This window comes from Phalacrocorax aristotelis, chromosome Z (genome assembly GCF_949628215.1).
Source record: "Phalacrocorax aristotelis chromosome Z, bGulAri2.1, whole genome shotgun sequence".
NCBI lineage: Eukaryota > Metazoa > Chordata > Aves > Suliformes > Phalacrocoracidae > Phalacrocorax > Phalacrocorax aristotelis.
In genome coordinates, this window is record NC_134311.1 from 35,287,625 (window position 1) to 35,310,347 (window position 22,723).

The 22,723-nt window shown below is 38.0% G+C and overlaps 1 protein-coding gene across 1 annotated transcript in view; it reads left to right on the forward strand.

The window, feature by feature from the left end:
• CNTNAP4 (contactin associated protein family member 4) overlaps positions 1-22,723 on the forward strand; it is a 240,911-nt gene that overhangs the window by 132,664 nt on the left and 85,524 nt on the right. Inside the window, exon 4 of the mRNA XM_075079004.1 lies at positions 11,483-11,630. Coding sequence (XP_074935105.1) covers positions 11,483-11,630 — 148 coding nt within the window. The remainder of the gene's footprint in view (positions 1-11,482; positions 11,631-22,723) is intronic.

Here is a 22,723-nt window from a genome sequence, read left to right on the forward strand (position 1 = left end):
TTCCCACAAGGTCTGTTTAGAATATCTAAATTAATGAACTAAAAATCAGTATCAAGACTACACTTGAGCAAAGAAAAATTTAGCTGGAGTGATGTGACCACCCATGTACCTGTAACCCATTTGACCACAATTTCCAGTTTTGCAACTCACAGATGACTGTCACTGCCTCTCATCCTTCAAGTTTTGCCATAAATGTTAGACATAAAAGATATTAAATATTCTGGACATCATGATAATAGAAGCTGGTGACACTTGCACTTCAGCAGAGCTCTGTGGCTTTGATTTTGTCCTACAAACATGTTGCTGGTACGACTGCCTTCATATAGGGGCCCCATGTTGAGCAAGTGAAAAGAGAAATTGTTGGTTCTTTCATTTAAGGAGGATCACTTTTAATATAAAGAACTGTACTTCATGTTGATCATTCCTCTTCAATGACACTTTATCCAGTAGGAAGTTAATTATTGAAAGAAAATGGTTGAATGTCTAGGAGTAAATCTCTTGTAGTGTGGACTTTGAAATCTATACAAGCCCACACCCATTACAAACATTTTCTCACTGGTCCTAATTTTAGCTCTAACCCTTACTGACAGATGTACACATAGAGGTGCAGTTAAATGCTTGCTATGGTTACATAAACTAAAGAGATTAACATGACATGTTGCCAGCACAATTCCCATATATTCAGTCACCTCCACTGTAGAAGCAGAGTTATGGTTACTCATGTCATGTGCACGAAAACTAATTTATTCCCATCTACTCTATGTAAGGTCTGATTCCTGTTTATTAGAATTGAAAACCCTTGAAAGACCATTGAAATCTCAAATTGAGTGCAATAGCCATCCTGTTGTAACAACAAGATGTTCATATACTTGTGTGTTCTTACTCTGGGCATCAAAGAAATGAAGGCATACCTCACAAAATAGGTTTTATCTGCACATATGCCACAGGGTGGATAACTGAGCAGTAGCTACAAAGACTGAAATATTCTTGTCCCATCTCTATTTGGATATCTAGTTTCATTATGATTCTGAAGAGACCACCTTCTTTACTGTCTCTGTACCCACTGTGTGGGCAGCCAACTCACTCTCTACCTGCTCTTCCCGTAGCTAATGGGCACAGTCATCTCAGTCATTTCTCTTTTCCCTTCCACAATCCTACAATTTGCTGAGGTTTGCAGGTGTGTCCTTTCTGTTCCCAGTCCTTCATGTGTTCTTGATTGCTTTCATTGCATGCCATATTTGCTAATCACTTGTAATTGCTAGTCATTCATTTGTATTTAAATACACAGGTAAGGCTGAACTACTGTTATTTTGATGCTTAGGGTACCCAAATCTGTTGGTGAGACTAATACTGGATTCTGTGCCACACATAAAATTGCCATGTGACAAATACCTAGGAACTTGATATTATTCCATTCACTACTTAAAAAAATCCTACTGTGGCTTTTAGGACACATTTCCTGGGCACAAGAGAGCACTCTAGTAAAAGTTCTGAAGTGATCTAGCATGCTTACTGTGCGGGCTTTGCAAATATCCTAGTTATGGGATCTCTGTATTACATTTCTGAGGCATCAGATGCCTGCTACAGCAGTAATATACCTGTAAGTACATTAGCTATTAAACATAGTTAAGTCTCATGCTGCAGATTTTCTCTGCTTCTTTTTTTAAAAAGAGCAGAAGTTACAAATTACTCTTCTGTTTTATATAAGCAAATACTTGTGTTTGTGTTTTGTTCTGTGTTTTATCCTATGTGCATCATGTAGGATAAAGATATTAAAAGTACCACTGGTAAATTTAGAAATAATATAGTTGCAGCTGATGACATTAAACCTTCCAGTTTCCACTGAATGTCTCTTTGTCATGGTTTGACCCAGCCAACAGCTAAGCACAACACACCCAAATGCTCATTGCCCCCGTATGGGTGGGATGGGGGAGAATCAGAAGAGTAAAAGTGAGAAAACTTGTGGGTTGAGATAAAGACTGTTAGGTAAAGCACAAGCTGCACACACAAGCAAAGCAAAACAAGAAATTCATTCACTACTTCCCATCGGCAGGCAGGTGTTCAGCCATCTCCAGGAAAGCAGGGCTCCATCAGGTGTAACAGTTACATGGGAAGACAAACACTATAACACCAAACATCCCCCTCTTCCTTCTTCTTCCCCCAGCTTTATATACTAAGCATGATGTTACATGGTCTGGGATATCCCTTTGGCCAGTTGGGGTCTGCTGTCCCAGCTGTGTCCCTTGCAAACTTCTTATGTACCCCCAGCCTACTTGCTGGTGGGGCAGTGTGGGAAACAGAAAAGGCTTTGACACTGTCTAAGTACTGCTTGGCAGTAACTAAAACATCCCTCTGTTATCAACACTGTTTTCAGCACAAATCCAAAACATAATCCCATATAAGCTACTATGAAGAAAATTGACTCTATCAGAGTCAAAACTAGCACACCTTCCAGCTACTTTCAGATCTTTTCCCAAATTTAGAGAATTTTTCCTTCTCCCTCCCTGCCCCACCCCCCACCCCCCCCCCCAATAAATGGGTAATATTTTTGAATTTATTCTTCTAAAATAGGCTACAGGAAAAGGATTCCTGCGATGCCAAGTTACCTTTTGCTGAAGTTTATACCATTTTATTCCACAGGTGCAGACTGCTTTCTTTCAGAAACCTTTTCTTACTTTGTTTAATTCAACTTTCTACACTTCTTTTTTGTTCCACTTCATTTCCATCTGGGCTCCAGAGAGAATCACTACAAAACTCTCTCATGGTGTTACCACCTTCAGTGCTGACAGAGGATTTCTTATTAGTGCTAACAGCTCAACACTTCAGGTTACTTTAACTGCTTGCCCCTGATTCTGAAGACAGAACTTTATTTTTATTTCATATTCTCATAAATGGCTAAGTTCTGCACTTCTGAGTGGAACATGACTTTGTTCCAAGATGTCTCTATTTGTTGTGCTTACATAGCAGGTGTTTTTAAGCATCATGTTCACCAAGTTGAACACCACTGACAATGTGTATTCCCTAGTTAGTTTTTTTAAGTTGTATTCAAGAGTCATAAGAAGCTACAACATACATGTCTAAGTTATCAATCAAATCAACAATGAAATATGAACCTATTGAAATGCTTGCATTTGTTTCTCGTGAATACAAAAAAAAAATAATTTTATTAGATCAAATATAAAGATGAAACATGACAGGAAGTAAATCACGGAGTCATAAAATATGAAATGTTTTATTTCACACAGTAATTTTTGTTCATAACCAGAAGGAAGTTATGGTCTCCTGATACTTCACTTAAATTGTTTGCTGGGTTTTTGGTTTGTGGTTTGTTTTTTGTTTGTTTGTTTGTTTTTTGGTAGGGGGATTTCTTAATCCTCCCCCCCCAAAAAAATTTTTTTTAAACCTGATAATTCCAGACCTTCCAATTCAAACTATGATGATAATGAAGGCAGCTCAAAACATGTTTTAGGTTTTTTTCTGAAAGCATGAAGACTAGAAGTGTATTTTATTTTGGCTAATGAATATGCATGGACAACAAAAATTCTTACATAACCAATTTAGGTCAGGACCCAGGTTTTTATTCTGAACACCAAATGCTTCATTTATCCATCTAGCCATGTTTTTCATCCCAAAGTGATGTAGACTTGCTGCCTACAACACAGAAGAAGGAGGGCTTGATCAAAATGAAAGCCTTGCGTAGACATAATAATCCTGTTGAAATAGAAAATCTGTTGTGAAAAATTGCACATTGAAGTTACATGGTGGAGAATATGTTGGTGTTCATCTGCTTAATCCTTTATATTTGATCACATTAGGCAAGTGACAAGTTTTAACTTTTTATCTGAATGACTATTTTAATAAATATATCAGTTAGGTATAGCTCTGAGTCACTTTGCCTTTGGTTTCTATAAAAGTCTAAGTAGTCTTAGTCTATTTCAATGCAGAATAAAAGTGGTCAACCAGAAGTCTGATTAACTAAATGAGGGATAAAGAATGTCATCAGGAAACTGAATTAGAGGGATTACCTTGTTGTCCCATGTATTTTCACTGTGGGTACTTTGAATGCTGACATTCCTGGAAATCTGAACCTCTGCTTTTGTACTCCAAATGTTCTTAACTGGAAATATCTAATACATTGGTTTTAATTTTTCATACTCATTGATAACTACTTCTGAATGCAAACTTAACATACACTTGCTGAACATTTATGCTAAAATGTAATACAGAATTAGTACTAATGTACAGAAAGGTCTTTGAACCTTATTATTTACAGTTTATCTGAAAAGCTTAATCTCTAAAGTGAGTTTCTCTGGGGTTTCATCTCATAGTATATTTCAACAGAGTAAAGAATATAGCATGCAAGCAGCTTGCTTTTAAAAGATTTTCTTATAACCAGAATGGCAAACATTATATAAAAAATAGTTATATATTGCTGCTGAAGTTTTTGGTGAGATGGGTGAAATATTTGACTTATTTGGAAGTTGTAGTAACATAAGAAAGTGATTAACATTAGGTTGTCTTTGTGTGTTATACACTATTGTAAGTCCATGATGATGAGTTACAGAATTCATATACAGGCATTTCTCTAAGGTTAGAAATGGTGAGACTTCACAGATGAAAAACCATGGAAATAAATTTAGTAGGAAGCCTTTTCATTGAACTATTTTATTGTCTATGAACCTCAGGACATAAGAGCTACAAAGCATTTGCTCTGCCATTTTTACATTGCATAGTTAAAGACTTTTCCTCCCTTTCTTTCTGGTCATTTAATTTCATTTCATTTCAAAGTGTGAAATTGTATGCAAAGGAATGTTATGCTGTAATATTAAGACAGGTTGTTTTATATTGCTTTGAGCAAACAGTATTCCCACGTACTGTTTTGACATTTCGGTAGACACACTGCTTTTGCATCATAGATATTCTAGTTATAAAGTACCTAAATTATCTTTATTTATTATTTCTTTCTTAGTGTCTGTGCTATGATATGTGCTGTGGAAGTATAATCATGAATCCTGGTTCCGACCTAAATTTTATATAACGAGAAATACACCATCCCCCCAAATTTCATGACTTTTAACAAGTAGACATGGAATAAACAGGTTAAATGGTTTACTGCTCTTTGAAAACATTTCATAACATTTATGGGGCTTATTATTTCTAAGTAGGTAAAAGTATTTCATTTGACATTTAACATTAAATACTAGTAGTAAAAACATTTATTTACCCAGCACACTAGTGGTTAAAGTTCAAACAGATTTTAAAGTAGAAAGGACAGTTGCACCATAGCTCAGATTAAAAATTTAATATGTTCATATTTTACAGATTCTTTCAAATAGATTTATTAAAAATAAAGAAAAATAGTGAAAATAAATTGTCATAACACTTCCATTGAAAACTTCTTTGCTTGTTATCCTCAGAAATCATCACAGTTACTTTTAGAATATCAGAATCCAAATTCATGGACTACAGTTCCATATTTTAAATAGTATATCTATATTCATTTCAGATGAAGAATTAGTTAATCTTTGAAAGTCATTGAAGATAAAGATTGTTTAGAACTCCAGTAATATTATGAAACACATTCACATTTTCAGTTTTCAGAGAATATCTGTGAGGTACATGTGCTTAGGTAATAATAAATAAAGTATAGTAGTTTCATTATTGTATATTGGGAATTAATAAAGAATAGTTGATATGATCATTTTTAAGGGAGGATTAACAAACCTTATAGTTGTATCCAGTTGTGCTAATACAAGATCTCCCTCCAATGGTGACAAGTTACTTCACATAAAATTTATTGCTACATATGGATGAATGAAACAGGAAATAACATAGGTGGAAGAATTAAAAAAAGTAGTTGGCTCTGGTGGTTTACATTAAGATATTTTTAATGCATACATTAATCACTACACCATGACATCTAGACAATGAAGTGCCTTTCCAGATCTGCTGAACATGAAAGAAAATAAAGAAGGAAAAAAGGCACTGCTTTTATTAGGCACATTTCCGAAGGAACATGGCTAACTAGTGATAGACTCCTGCTGGCTAGCAGTAGCCATTCAAGGGCCCTAGATTCATACCCTGTTTACACACCCCTGCAGTGCTGTTGATTTAATGGGCTATCCAACTGCTGCTGCTGCAAAAATAAACAAAACCCACAAGCTTTTGTTGTTACCTTATTTTTTAGACATTAAAATCTTCCTCTTCTATATTAATATGAAAGGAAACTGTTTCAAATATTTTTTCTCTAAAAGAAAAACAAAACAAAACAAAATTAAACCAAACCCCAAACAACAACAAAAAAATAAAAGACAGAAAGAATCTCTAGTATTGGTTCCATTCACAAATGTCAGCTGTTGCCTCTGATAAATTACGTGGTAGATGTGGTCTCATCCTCTATTCATCTGCTACTTCTTGAGTTGTTCTTTTATGTAAACTTATGCTGACATTCTACTCACACAGTGAAACACAAAAATAAGAAAGAAACATGGCATAATATCCCAGTGAATAAAATACTGGCCCAATGTGGAGAAATACTAGAAAGAGATATTCTGAAAGAATATCGGTACAGTTTACCTCAGTATCCTGCTTTTGACTGACATTGATGCAAAGCTGTAAGAACTATGTGAGGATTTAGAGAATGCTCACCAGGTACGGTGTCCAGAAGAGCTGTGATTCATGGCTTACTACTTCCCAGGAAGAGAAACCAGTAAAAATGACAGAAGTAGTACAAAACTGTACCACCATCACCAGAAAATCCAAATCATTTAGCTTTAAGATCAAGATTGAATTAAAAGTCTGAAGAGGAGGTATAGGCCCAGAAATTTTACAGAAGAAAAAATAATTTGGGCAAAAGAAAAGAGAACAGAGGACTGAAAAGTGAATATTTTCCATGGTCAAACAACAATATTCAGAGAGTATTGAAAGGAATTTATGCCCCTGAGGGGTGTTTTGTGTGTCAGGTTTTTGGTGCACTCCTTTGTGTTGCATTTAGATGTTCCCATTGTTAGTCCCCACAGCACGGAGGAGGTGAACCTGGAGACCTGAGCCTCACAGAGGTTCCGCTGGGATTTCAGTCTCATGTTGCATTAGGAATTCTGGGGGTTTTTTTACCTCCCATCACCTGGCTCAAAAAAAGTCCACACAAAAACTCCATTTTATAAAGTGAAACCAGATATGACAGAATCACAAAAATGATTGAGGTTGGAAGGACCTCTGGAAGTCATCTGGTCCAACACCCCTGATTAAGCATGGTCATCTAGAGCTGGTTGCCCAGGAGCAGGTCCAGAAGGCTTTTTAAGATCTCCAGGGATGCAGAATCCACAAACTCTTAGGGCAGCCTGTTCCAGGTCTCTGGAAAAAATTATTTCTTTACAGTAAAAAGTTTTCCCTATGTTCAGACAGGACTTTCTGTGTTTGAGTTTGTGTCCACAGCCTCCCATCCTACCATGGGACACCACTGGAAAGAGCCTGGCTCCATGTTCTTTATGTCCTCCTTTCAAGTATTTATATACACTGATAACATCCCCCCTGAGCCTCCTCTTCTCTATGCTGAACAGCTGTCTGCCTTTCATGGGTGAAGCTCCAGTCTCATCATCCTCATGGACCTTTCCTGAATTCTCTCCAGTATGTTCATTTCTCTGGCCACAGTATTCCAGGTGTGGCCTCACCAGTGTTGAATAAATGGGACGGAAAATCTCCCACCACCTTCTGGCAATACTTTGTCTAATTCAGCTGAGGATGCCATTAGATTTCTTTGCAATAATGACACATTGCTGGCTTATGTTTAATTTTGTGACTTTGCACTTCCCTGTGCTGGACGTGATGAGGTCCTTGTTGGTCCACTTCTCCAGCTTGTTGACAATGGCTGCACAATACTATTACATGGAACTTGTAGGCACTCACACAAGTTTTGATGTCACCAGGAAACTTGCAGTGGGTACACTCTGTCCCATCACCCAGATCGTTAATGAAAATGTTAAACAGGATTGAATCCAGTATTGAACCCTGGTGTACACTGCTCATTAATGGGCTCCACACAGATTTTGTGCCACTGGTCACCACTCTCTAGGACCAACTGTTCAGCCAGTTTTCAGACTTGGCAGAATTAAAGTCACCAGTGGAGTCTATGCTTTTACAACACTTGTCTAAAATAGCCAAGTGTGTCTTTTGCATCTGGCCAGAGAAACTAGTAACTGTTATAGCCACAGATATTAGAAAGCTTTGCCTAACAACCCCATAGTTCTTCTTTCATACATTTTATTTGGGCATTCAGTTCTGTTTTGGGGTTTGATGCATCACTGTCAGGAAAAGTGATGGAGTGAAAAAAGTCTGTCAAGCAGTCACAGATGAGAAATTTTATATAAGAAGGATGGCACTAACAGCAGTATGCAGCTTGTTCTCCTGACTGGTGGGTCATTTTACTAGAGTGGAATAACATGTTCAAAATTTTTTGGATAATATTATGATATAATATTATATGAATATTAGTATGTTTCTTAAATAACCATCATCTGTTGTAGGCGATCTAAAGTGTGGCTCAGTATAAACAGAGTATGTCTCATACACACCTTTACCTATGGTACTTTCTGGGGAAGTTTTGGACATGATGCTGGTGTTACCCTTAGTCTAAAACCACATTTGCTTTCAAAATGGAGGATGGAAGGGAAAACAACTTCCTTTTTACCTTATCTTGATGTAAGCTTACCTTTACAATCGTTCTGAGCTTGGTGATGCCCTTCTACACACAGGCTTTAACTTTACTAATACAGTCCAGAACACATGTGTGATTTCTCATGCCATAATGAACTGAATAATTCTGTCTTCAAAGCAGAATTAAAACAGCTAGAGGTAAAGAAACTACAGGGCTAGAGACTGAGTTGGAGGGTTAAAACAAGTTTCAGAGTAGGTCCTTATTTCAGGCTTGAGTATAGCCGAGGGTACTTTTCCTTTGTGGAATCAAATAGGCCGTGAAGAGCTACCTAGTTAGACATCTATGCTGCTGAGTGCCCCTGGTACCGTTTAAGGCTAAACTGCAGTATAGTGTTTCTGTGTTTCAAAAACTGTATTCTTTAAGAAAGATGGTATGTCTTCATGCTATTAAAAAGCAGTATAATATAGTATCTGTAAAAGCACCAACTAAGATTCAGTAGGCAGTTATATTGGAGGGGTTAACTTTACAACCCCATTCATATTTATACAAACCATACTTATTATGTCATATTAACTGAGGTCACATTGTGACTTTTTAACTATCCAATGTTTGCATAGGTTGTGACAACTCTGAATAATCTAAAATATTGGTACTTTCCCTTCGAGTGATTTGGCACAAGAACCAAGTGATCTGAACAGTCTGAAGAAGGCAGGGGATGGAGTAATGAAGTTCATTATATGGTTATAATTGTGTGTTTTAATGACTGCTGGATTGGACTGTGAAACAGTAATCACATTCTACTATAAAGACAGGACTGTGTCTGTCATGTTGAATACGCTTCTCCTCTAAAAAGCCTACAAGCTACTTTCATAGGCTTCAGCTATGCCTTTCGTAGTTGTAGTCTGGAGGAAAAGCTGCCTGATTGCCTCCTCTTCCTCCTTCTTGTGAAAAGGATTAAAACTAAGAAAGGACCCAAACTATGTATTTTATCCTTTAGAGTGTTTAAAAATCATCAATAAAGACCCACCTAATACTCATTTGATACACTTGAAAATATGTTCTTCCAAGATAAAATGTAAAATGACAGTTAAAAATATTGATTTCTAACCTGACCATTCTGAATGGTTTAAGGAGTAGTTTGATTTACTTTTAGGCTGTTACTGAAGTCAAAACCCTGATTTTAAATTAAGAACACATCCCTTAAGTATACCCTGCAGTAAAAAATCAAGCAATACACATTCTGTACTCTGAACTTAACAAGAAATTTTCAAAAGGTGGCCGCAATCAGAAAATTATTTTGGAAAAAATTTAAATCTTAATCGAACACTTCATTTGTTCACCGTACTTAAACTTTTGGGGCCTGGGTTCTTGTTCAATCAACAAACTAATTGGCACTTTCATCGGTGGCTATATTTGTTACATGCTGCAAATAGGATTTGAAGGGACAAGAGGTCTGGAGGGGTCTCACTCTTGAAAGAGCAGCTCTTCTGTGGTGTTCATTTTAACATGCTTCCACCTTCACCTGCTGTGATAGTGAAATTATAAAGCATGAAGCTGAAAGTGGTGTGGACGTTCAGAGTTACTAACTCTCATTGTATATTACCAGCTTAATAGGTTAGCTGTAATGAGCCCATTCACTAGCTGTTATCTTTTTTTTCTTTCATTTTCTTTTTTATTCTACTGAATGTTCAGAGATAAGAATTTATTAAAATTTTACTAGTACAGGGGAGGGAAAGTGCAAAGATTCACATATAGGAGGGTAAATAATGAATGCAATTAAGCTCACATCTGCTTCAAAAACTTATGGAAAGAGAAGCTGCATACCTGAAGATATTGGTTTATATATACTTCTGCAGTTGCAACATCTATGGCTTATAGCTATAGCAACGGTACTGTCCATATATCCAGAAATGTGTAATCTTTTTGATTTTGCTCATCAAAATATTTCAGAGATGTATTTCTGTCTAATTTATCAGATATTTAAATCCATAATGTTTGAACAAATCCTTTCTGCTTCACATATCACAGACAATGAGAAGAAAAACCGCCCACAATACCTGAACATGTAACCAACAAAATCAGAAATCTTCTCCTGTCTTTAGAATTCATGATTGCAGCTCTTTAGTTTTCTTATGTTTTTCTTTACATTTCTTTATGTTTTCTTTATATAACAAAAAAGGAAAGTAGTCTTATCAGTTAAATACTGCCAAAAATATTTCTGTGATAATACTTCAATTTTTTATCTCTCACTTTGGAAAAAAAGTTGAAATTTAGATTTTTCTTTTCAACAGGACACTGAACTGAAATCCCTTTATAATACTCTGGATTCTTTAGCTGGAAACCAGAGACATTCAACACCATGACCTGTCAGTCTAAGCACTTTTTGGATTCAGCATAGTATGCATCTAAAACACAGGTTTACAATGAATTTTATCTAACCTTTTGGTAAGAGGAAATCATAGTGCTCACTTTGTTGTCTTATGAAAAATTATTCAATGGTACAATACACAGAAATGCCAGGATGTTTTACACATTTTGTGAATCAAGTGTTTGAATGTTGAAAGTTTGAAATGTTTCATCACTTAAATTTTAGAAGGTGTGAGATTTTTTCTGTGACTGTGGTGTCAGTACTAAATACACAGATGCCTTAATCCAGAAGAATATTCAAGGTTGATTCAGTGGTTGCTCCTATGGAATTCACTGACAATTACATTTTATTCCTGTGTTTGACTTTTTGCCAGATGAGGGTATAAAATGAAAAAATCAGCAACATTTTTATATATTTTTGTATTCAATTTGGATGTGACTGATCTCTTCATTTTCTTCCAGGCCTTTTCTGGAAACACAAATGCGGACAGTGTTGTATACTATAAGCTTCAGCATTCCATTAAAGCAAGATTTCTCCGTTTTGTGCCTTTGGACTGGAATCAGAATGGCAGAATTGGAATGCGCATTGAAGTATATGGATGCACATACAGTAAGTGCTTTGCTGAATCAGCTAAATTAGACCACTATTCATTATTGTCTTTTGCTACCTAAATTACACTTGAAAGTCGATTTCTAAGCTTAAATTTAATCTTGAATAAAACTGATTTAGTAAGTTTATGTGCAGACTTCACTATTTCTGCATCATCTAACAATTTGTGATGCTTATTTCCCAGTTCTTTCTGTGTTGGAATGAATGGTGTGGACATAATCCAATAACTGATTTACTGCAAGCTCTTTTTTTGATAGACTTAAAAACTGATTTTTAACATAGTATACTTTTCACCTGAAGGGTAAAATATGGAAAAATGTTTACAATTTTAAATATATATGGTCTTTGTTCTGAACCAATAACAGGACAAGTACATAGACCCACAAATACACAATTGAAGGACATTGCAAAGTTGTTATATATTTAAGGAGTACATTTAGAATAATTTTCTGTCATTAATAAAATATTAATAACTGTTATAAGCATTTGGAAGACAAATGTATAAGTCTTATGGTTGTATTGATCTGCTGGACAATGTAAATCTTCCTGTTGTCTTCCCGTTATAGTTTTTCATCCTTGGACTTTTTCAAAAATATTCCTCTTAGCAAGTTGTTTTATTGCTTTTTATTCTCCACATCTTTTGTCTATGAGGGAAACAAATTTTATTTTAAGCAACCTCTTTAACTGCTTGTGTTAAGTACTTTCATCTGTTGGGGATTTTTTCTGAAGGATATTTTTTTTCAACTTCTATGCTTAAGTCATGCTTTACATGGCTGATCCTTTCTGAATGGTCTTCATATAGATCTCTTCTATTTCCACTCATCAGTATCTGACTTTAAACTGAACATCAGTAAAACACATCTCTGGGCTTTCTGCCTTAAACTTGGCTTTGTAAAATGAGTAAAAGACAATTAATTAAGGATATTGAAAATTTCAACCTCACTGCAGGAGATTAGGTCACCTCAGAAATGAGCTAACTGCCCCATCCCAAAGAACAGACAGCTCATGCCAGAAGAAGGGTGTGAGAAGCTAAAAACACACGGAATTCCTCAGTGACATCTGCCTGGACAAAGGGAACATGACTTAGATTAGATTGTTCCTAGAACAATCTAATGATAATGCTGTAGCTGAGAAATGTGGTCAAAATTCAACTTACCCTCCAGTGTTTTAAATGCCAGGACTACTAAAAATTAAAAATGGAGGCTGAACAGATGACTTTATCATTCTCACCTGGAAGCTCATCTGAGTGTCGCATTTGAAATCTGTTCTCTGTGATACTTGATGAGAGTGCATTCTTTCCTGACTCTAAGCTTCACTGAAAGTCAATCAGCTTTGCTTCTTCCCAGTCCTTTCCTTGTGCATTAAATAATGTTTAAATCCTTACTCAAGTCTTGTTCTAAAATATTTCCAAACTGAAAAGCCTTCTTTTGCACACGCCTAAAATCTAGACTTCAATTATCTGTACTCACTACTGTAGTTTTCTATATCACACTTTGCAAGGTATCTTATGGGTCTCTTCTGTGACATCCCTATTGCCATGCCGCCAATGGAAAATTTACAAGTCTTAAAGGACAAAAAGGAGATATTGTCCATGTTACTAAAAATAACAAAATGTACAAAATAAGCAGTTACATCATTAAAACATTTTGTGTGTGGTCAATAACTACTTTTGAGGAAGATTTTGTGTTTTCCTGTATTTTATTTAGTTGGTACAGGATCAATCCTATAGATAGCTTATGGAAACAAATCAACAATAACTACCTTCTAATATTAGGCTGAATTTAAAAGGAATATCTACTTCATCTATTATCCATTGTAATGCAGTAAATAAAGGATGTGGTAGTGTTAAAAATACGGAAATTTTTTTTTAACTTGGTTAAGATTTTCTCTGTATTAATTATGTTGTGAGTTCTTGAACTGCTTATTTTTTCTATGTATATATGCTTCCATTCCAAATGAATTACAGACTGTTTATCATCTCTTTTTTTCATTTTGAACATCTAGAATTACCATGTGCTTTTAGTAGTTCAATGCAGTGGTTTCTGTTGAAGACAAACCAGGTCATTAAAGTCTTATAGTTCTAAAATATATTTAGTGATTTGAAAGATTAATTCTTTCTCTGCAGTCTCTTCCTCCATTTATCAGACAGGAAGTCACAGAATCACAGAATCACAGGTTGGAAGGAACCTCGGGATCATCTAGTCCAACCTTTCTAGAAGGAGCACAGTCTAGACAAGATGGCCCAGCACCCTGTCCAGATGAACCTTTTAGGTGTCCAATGTGGTCAAGTCAACCACTTCCCTGGGGAGATTATTCCAATGGTTGACTGTCCTCACTGTGAAAAATTTTCCAATTGGAAAACTGCCAATTGGAATCTCCCCAAGAGCAACTTGTGTCCATTCCCCCTTGTCCTCTCCATGTGACTCTGTAAAAAGGGAGTCTCCATCTTCTTTGTAGCTACCCCTTAAGTACTGGTACAGGGTGATGAGATCCCCTCTAAGCCTCCTTTTCTCATGGCTGAACAAACCCAGTTCTCCCAGCCTAACAGCCTAACCTCATATGGCAGGCTTCCCAGTCCTTCGATCATCTTGGTGGCTCTTCTCTGGACCCCTTCTAGCCTGTCCACATGCTTTCTGTATAGAGGGGACCAGAACTGTACACAGTACTCCACGTGTGGCCTGACAAACTCTTTACCTCTGCTGGTGATGCCCTTTTTGATGCAACCCAGCATCCTGTTGGCCTTCTTGGCCGCAGCAGCACACTCTTCGCTCATGGTGAGCTTCCAGTCCACCAGGACCCCCAGGTCCCTTTCCACAGAGCTGCTCTCCAGCCAGGTGGATCCCAGTCTGTGCTGCACTCCCGGATTATGTTTTCCCAGGTGCATGACCTTACAATTCTCCTTGTTGAACTTCATAAAGTTCTTGCTGGCCCACTCTTCCAGCTTATCCAGATCTCCCTGCAGAGCAGCTCTCCCTTCTGGAGTGTCTACTTCCGCACTCAACTTGGTGTCATCAGCAAAATTCATTAGGCTACACTTGATGCCATTATCCATATCATTTATAAAGATGTTGAATAACATTGGGCCCAATATTGATCCCTGGGGGACCCCACCTGTGACAGGTTGCCACTTGGAAAAGGAGCTATTTACCACCACCCGTTGGGTGCGGCCTGTCAGCCATTTCCCCACCCACTGCACAGACCACTTGTCTAGGCCATAACACATTAATTTCTCCAGGAGGAGGCCATGGGGAACCGTATCAAAGGCCTTGGCGAAGTCCAGGTAGACAATGTCCACCGCTTGCCCCATGTCAACCAGGCAAGTGACTTTGTCATAGAAGGCCACCAGGTTTGTCAAGCGCGATCTGTCTTTAGTGAAGCCATGTTGGCTTTTCCCAATCACGTGTTTCATTTGATTTGTGATGGCCCCCAGGAGGATTCATTCAGTAACTTTCCCAGGGATTGAAGTAAGGCTGATGGGCCTATAGTTACCCGGATCCTCCCTCGAGCCTTTCTTGTAGATAGGCTTAACATTTGCTTTCCTCCAGTCCTCTGGGACATCTCCCATTCTCCATGAATTCTCAAAAATTATGGAGAGTGGCCTTGCAACGATGTCAGCCAGCTCTCTCAACACCCTTGGGTGGATGGCATCAGGACCCATTGATTTGTAGGGGTCAAGCTCCTGTAGTCATTCATGTACTAACTCTTCCTTCACTGAAGGTGGGTCAGTGTTTGGATCAATCGGCAATTTCGTTCCCAAAGCCTGGGACCAAACAGTGTTGGTAAAGACAGGGGTGAAGAAGGTGTTGAGGACCTCTGCCTTTTCAGCATCATTGGTGATTGACTCTCCTTTTCTGTTTAACAGTGGACCTATGTTTTCCTTCTTTTTCTGCTTATGGTTGACATGTAGTTATTCTTACAGTAACTATGCCTGGCTCTTTCTGAATTGCCAGGTACTTTTCCTGGTGGGACCAGAAAATAAAGAAACACAGAAATGCCAGTGATACTTACTTTAACTTTGATTCACACTTTCCAGATTTTCCATTTCTCATTCTTCCCTTCAGAGAGATCTCACTGGGTCTTATATTGTAAGAATAAACAACTCTCTTTCCATTTACCACCTAATATGTGCACTGTGTTCTGCATTCAAATGCAAATGTAGTAATTTCTTTCTTCAGTCTTATTTGTTCCAAATTACACAACTAAAACTAAAACTTCAAGAACATATAAAATTGAGCTTACGTTTCCATAGAGCAGTGCTGAAAAATGTATGTCTGTTACATCCGAAAGAAGTCATTACTCTCTTAGTGAAGTAATACTTACAGGACAACTGTTGGCAGTACTTTCAAGTTCCTGCTCTGTGCAACGCTGAATAACTTAGCCTCATATCCTCAGAACTGACATTTTTTCTTTAATTATAGTCTCAATGAGGTTTGGTGATGTCCATGATAGTGGTCCATAAGATAAACCAGGTTATTATGAGTTTTGTTTCCTTTATTTTACACAGAACTTCTATTTTACTGTAAAATTTTTAGGCTAAGGACTGTCCCATTTTATATGTTTGTAAAGCACCCATCCAGAACATATCCTTCAATTTTTGCCTTTTAGAACTTAAAAAATAGAAATGTTAAATAAGGGTAGTATGTTATGGAGTTATATGAAACATTAAAAGAGTTCCCCTGTATTCTTTGTGTTTAGTTCTTCTCCTTCCTCACTCTGCTACCTCTGCCATGTTCCTCATTTGTCTTACTCATGTTTTACAGTCTTTTTCATGTAAGAAAGAAAGGAAGTTGTTTTCTACCTCCAGATGAACTACCTGGCTTCATGTGGATTAATGAGATCTGCTTGTGCCATGACTACACAACAAACACTCCGTGCTGCCAAAAAAGCCCCACCCCAAAGTCTCTCTCAGCCTCTGCCTGGTAGTTCTTTTCATTTAGTGTGTGCCAAAGAGACTGGTGAATTGCTACAGATATTTCCTGTGTCAGATTGTCAGACTGTGACAATTAAGCCATGCTAAACAGAGCTTAGGCTAAGCTATCCCCTGGCACTAAAAAAGGGAGATAGAAGTCTTTTTGACTTATTCTTTCTCTCTTCGTTACAGCACTCTCTTTCTCCTTTCATCCTCTGAAAACCAGTAAGCTAAAACTAGAAAAAAAATTTCATATGACAGACAGAAAGACAGGTTTAAATGTGAAAATGGCAATTGTATAAAATTGTTGTAGGAGGAACATAACTAGGAACTAAATGCACGCTGTACATTAAAACATTGTTGGATGCAGTGCCTAACAACAAGCACTGAAGATATGGTGATATGCAAACCCTCTTCCAGAGTCCTGTAACACTATTAAATGTGTTGACGCTTTTTGAACATTCCCTTCCTGGCTGGAATGCATAAAATTGATGGCACATCAGTCAAAGAAAGGTCTTTCCATTCTCTTCATAACTGGGATAATGTGCTTTTAAGGACTTGATGTGAATGTGATTAAAAAAAAATAATTTTAAATGTGGTTGACTATGAACAATTTTAACATGCCACTTCTTTATTTCCCCCAAAAGGCTTTGTTTAAAACAATACCTAAGTCCTGATTTACCTAATTTTGCTGAACGCTATGAACATTTTCAGTCTGCTTTCCCCAAAACTAGAAAGGGACAGAGAGCATTCTCCTTTTAATACAATTGATCAGGACTAAGGATATCTAAAAACAATAACAAATACTGGAGAGTTTGCATTGTTTAAGCTTTTTCTTTATAGAGCATTACCATTAATTTAACTTAGTACAAAGACCAACAAAAATAAAATTGTTTTTCAAACAAAGACATTGCAACTAAAACTTTTGCTCAGGATGACTAGAACGCTTGATCTTACGGTGTGTGAGGAGGCTTCCAGAATATCCAGTTTCTCAGAGGCATTTCATCACTTTCAAAGGTATTTTCACAGTATATTAAAGATTTAGATTACATTAATTTAAGAAAGATACACTGTAAATTGTGAAAACAAAAGTTGAGTGTTCACAAAACAAATCAACCTTTTTTATTTACCTTATTTATAATAGTAGTGTAGAGAAACCCATGGAGTCTTATGTTCAGGTCAGGGACTTTTAGAAGCTGAGAGTAGCTGGTAAATATAGAAGAGGAAAATTATGTGGAACTCTGGGTTTTTGGGCTTATTCTTTCTATCCTGATAACCCTGTAGGAGAGCAAAGCTTTGTGTCTCACAACTCTTTCAATTAATTTCTAGTGGTAATGCACAGATGGTGAAGACAAAACATATGTGAGAAATGTTATAAGAATTTTGATTAACATCTGCAGCCCCTTCACAATCTTCATTCATGCATGGTGGGGGGAGAAGGTTTGATTTTGTTTATTTTCCAAATTTAGACAGAATAGATTTTGCTTCTTAGGAGCTAGCGCTGCAGAACAGAGAAGGATATTGGAGAGCAGTGCTGAATGTTTATGCTCTTGTCTCAATAACTAATAACAGGAGTATACTCCCAATTAAAAACACCTGCTATTATCAGTACCTACTAAGAGTATATCTAATTAACTGGTTTGTTAGATACATAAAAACATACAAGTTCTATTATTGAAGTTTTTATGAAAGCTATTAAAATTCACATTCATTACTTAAATTTAACACTGATTAATGCTTTTACTCTCCACATTCATTCAATGATATAATGAAATAAAAAAATCAACATAGGATTCATTTTTAGGTAGAATGTCATGTTTGTCATTGTATATTTGGTAAAAGAATTCTTCATAAGTAAGAAGTACATTATCAAGATGTATCAAGAAACTATATTTAAAAAGATAGCTACATTCACCTGAAAAGAGTTTTTGAAAATAGAACAAATGAAAGACTTTAAGTGCTATAGTTTTCTTGAATTGGGTTCATTTTCGTGCCAGCAATGTAGAGATATATTTTTAGTGAAATTAAATAAAATTAGTAAATATATAATGGGTGTCTTGTGACTTGCAAGAAGTCAGTCACTTGAAAAATATCTTCATATTTTATTGAGTGTCCTTTACATCATTTATTTCATAAACACGTCTTTCAAGCATAATTACGTTTTTCTTCTTTACTTACGAACTGTGAATACTCTGTGAGGTTTTTTTACTATTATCAGTTGCTTTGTGCATCTCTTGTTCAATCTGTGCTGATTTTGACAGATATTCTTTTATATTATTGAGATAAAATTGGTTGATTTCCCTTCCCTTTTCCCTTTCCCTTTCCCTTTTCCCTTTTCCTTTTCCATTTCCCTTTCCCTTGTAAAGTGAAAGTATGTGACCTTGAATGAAATTAGGTAAAACACTGTCTTAAATAGTAGGCTTCATTGGAGTACTGTCATGGAGCTGTAACACTGTAACCTTTTAGCATAGTCATGAGAAGTATGAATGTAAGTGAGTAAGTCAGCATACATTCATAATGTAATAATGAAAATTCCTCAATATTACCCTTTTCTTCATCTGTAAAACTCAGGAGTTTATTATTTTGTCTATTACAGTACAGAATCGAGCAGGTCAAGGGATCTGTAATTCTCCCCTGTACTTCACTCTCATGAGGCCCCACCTGTAGTACTGCATCCAGCTATGTGGTCACCAGCACAAGAAAGGCAGAGTGCCAGAGTGGGTCAAGAGGAGGGCCACAAAAGTGACGAGAGGGGTGGAACACCTACCCTGTGAAGAAAGGCTGAGAGAGATGTGGTTGTTCAGCTCTGGGGACATTTTATTTTGGCCTTTCAATACTTAAAGGGGTTTTCTAATAAATTTTTTTTACAGGACCTGTAGTGACAGGGTACTGTACAGAAAGAGGTAGATTTAGATTGGATGCAAGGAATAATATTTTTTTATTATTTTATTTTTTAATGATGAGGGTGGTGAGACACTGGAACAGGTTGCCCTATTTGCCTGTCTGACCTACTTTCTAAGGAGGTTTGCTGCTTGCTAGGGACTTAGATCCAGGATATTGTGGAGAGACTGTTGAGGCTTGTCCAGCTTTCAGACTATCCTCATCTATTGTTATGCCATGTGGGAACCAACAGTACTGCCAGGGGAGGCCTGGTGTGTATCAAACATGACTGCATGTCTCTAGGGGCAAAGGGGCAAAATCATAGGGTCTTACATGGAGTTTTTCTGGTTCCTGCAGACAAGAGAGAAGTGCTTGAGGAGGACTGGTTGGATCCAGTTACACAGCTGGCATTAGCAGAAATTAATCAGATTTAACAACCTTAGGACACTCTGAGTTGCTAGGAAGAGACAGAATCCATCTGACCACGTAGAACAAAAACATCTTTTCAAAGAGGCTGGCCAACGTGATAAGGAGAGCTCTAAACTAGGAATGATGGGGGAGGGAGATGATGGCCCAAAATCAAGTGAGGAAGTGGTGGACTGTTTTGAGAAACAAAGGCGTCAGGGCAGTGTGGTCAAGAGACAACGTGGAAACAACAAAACAGGGCTGAAGTTCAAGCACTTGGCCATCTCAAGTGCAAACATAGAAATAGGGAAGTGCTGCTGTGAGGACAACATGCCAGGGGCAACTCTCACACTTTTTCTGAGAAATCAACACAAGCAGATGCCTTTCTGAAGTGCCTGTGTGCTAATGCACACAATGTGGGGAATACACAGCAGAAGTTGAGTAGGGTGGTGCCATAGGTTGACACACACTGTTTAGAAAGGATTAGCCAGGACAATGAGGAAAGGCAGTTAACATTTATGTGAGCAAGAAGCAGCAGTGCATGGAGCTCTGCCTGGGGACCGATGATGAGACAACTCAGAGTTTATAGATTAGGACTAGAGGACAGACCAAAGGTGGTGGCATTGTGGTGGATGTCCACTACAGGCTGCCTGATAAGGAAGAAATGGATGTGGCCTTCTTCAGACAGCTGGAAGAAGCCTTAGGCTCACAGGTCTTCGTCTGTATTGTGGACTTTAATCACTCTGATATCTGCTGGTGGGACAACATAGCAGGGCACAAGCAATCCAGGAGTTTTCTGTAATTCTCTGATAATGACTACCTAACACAGGTGATCAAGGAGGTGACAAGATTACACACTTTACTGGCCATCATAGTTACAAACAGGGAAGAACAGGTGGTGGACATGAAAGTTGGGGCAGCCTTGGCTGCAACAATGATGAGACTGCGAAGTTCAAGATCCTGAGAGAAGGGAACAAAGCAAATAGCAGAATCACAACCTTGGCCTTCAGAAGAACAGGATTTTTCATGCTCAGGGATCTGATTGGAAGAGTGACATGGGAGGTCATTCTGAAGACAAGAGGGATCCAGGACAGCTGGTTGATTTTCAAGGATTGTTTCTTCCAAGCTCAAGAAAAGTTTATCCTTACAAGCTGGTGTTGTGGTTTAGCTGGCAACTCAGCCCCACACAGCCGCTTGCTCACTCCTCCATTTGTGGGACAGGGGAAAGAATCAGAAGGGTAAAGCTCATGGGTTGAGATAAGAACAGTTTAATAATTACAATAAAAGTACAACAACAAAAATGCAATGGAATGGAAAACAATGAGAGGCATGAAACCTGGGGCGGGGGCAGGGGGGGAAGGAGGCATGAACCACCAAAACAACCTGCACATGATGCAGCCGCTTATTACCCACCAACCCAACACCACCAGTCCCCAAGCCACAACCACCCCCGCGCACCAACTGCCCCCGTTAATATACTGGTCACGGCATCACATGGTATGGAATGAATATCCTATTGGCCAGTCGGGGTCAGCTGTCTTGGCTGTGGCCCAGCCCCGCCCAGCTTCTTGCCCACGTGACAGAGCATGGAAAGCTGGAAAGGTCCCTGACTACTATAGGCACTGCAGTGAAGACAATTAACTCTTTCTCAGCCAAAACCAGCACAGCTGAAAATCAAAAAAAACTACCAGGAGGTCTGCATGGATGAGCAAAGAGCTCCTAACTGAGCTCAGGAATAAAAAGGAAATGTACAAGAGATGGAAACAAGGTCAAATGACCCAGGAGGAACAAAGAAATATGCAGGGATGTAGTTAGGAAAGCCAAACCACCTGGATTTGAAACTGATAAAGGTCATGGAAGACAACAAGAATGGCTTCCACAGGTATATCAGAAGCAAAAGGAGGACTAGGAAAAATACAGGGTCACTGCTGAGTGGAGCAGGGGATCTGGGGGCAAAAGGCATGGGTAAGTCCAAGGTCCTCAATGCCCTCCTAACCTTGGTCTTTGCTGGTAAGACTTACCTTCAGGAATCTCAGGTCTCTGAGGCCCACAGTAAAGACTAGAGGAAGGGTGAACCTTAGTTCAGGATGGTCAGGCTATGTAACATTTGAAAAAGTTGGACATATCTAAGTCCATGGACCTATTGGGATGCACTCAAGAGTGCTGAGAAAACTGGCCATGATCATTCTGAGGCCACTTTTGTTTATCTTCAAAAGGTAGAGGTAACTGGGAGAGGTTCCCAAAGACCTGAAGGTCCAAAGACCTGCAGGTCCAAAGACGTGCAAATATCACCTCTATCTTAAACAAATGCAAGAAGGAATACCCGGGAAACTGCAAACTGGTTAGCTTAATTTCAAGCCCTAGGAAGGTGAAGGAGCAAATAATCCTAGAAAACATTTCCAAACATATGAAGGATGAGGAGATTATTGGAAATAGTCAGCACTGATTTATGAAGAGGAAATCATGCCTGACTAAACTAATAGCCTTCTAATGGCTTGGTGAGTTAAAAGGAGTGTTTGGTGTTGGTTCTCTTGAGCTTAGCAAGAGTTTTGGTGCTGTCTCCCATAATGTCCTGATAGACAACTGGTAAGTAGAACCTGTTTAGGTGGACAATGAAGTGGACTGAAAACATACTGAACTTCCTGGCTGATTGAGTTGTAATCAGTGGCCCAAAGTCAATATATACACTAGTGGTGTATCCCATAGGTTGATACTGGGGTTTTAATGCTGTTTAACATCTTCACTAATGACCTGGATGATGACGCAGGGTGTATGTTCAGCAAGTTTTCAGCCAATAAAAATTTGGAGGACTGATTGACATAGTAGAGGGGTCTGATGCTATTTAGAGGGACCCAGACAGGCTGGAGAAATGGGCTAACAGGAATCTCCTGCTGTTCAA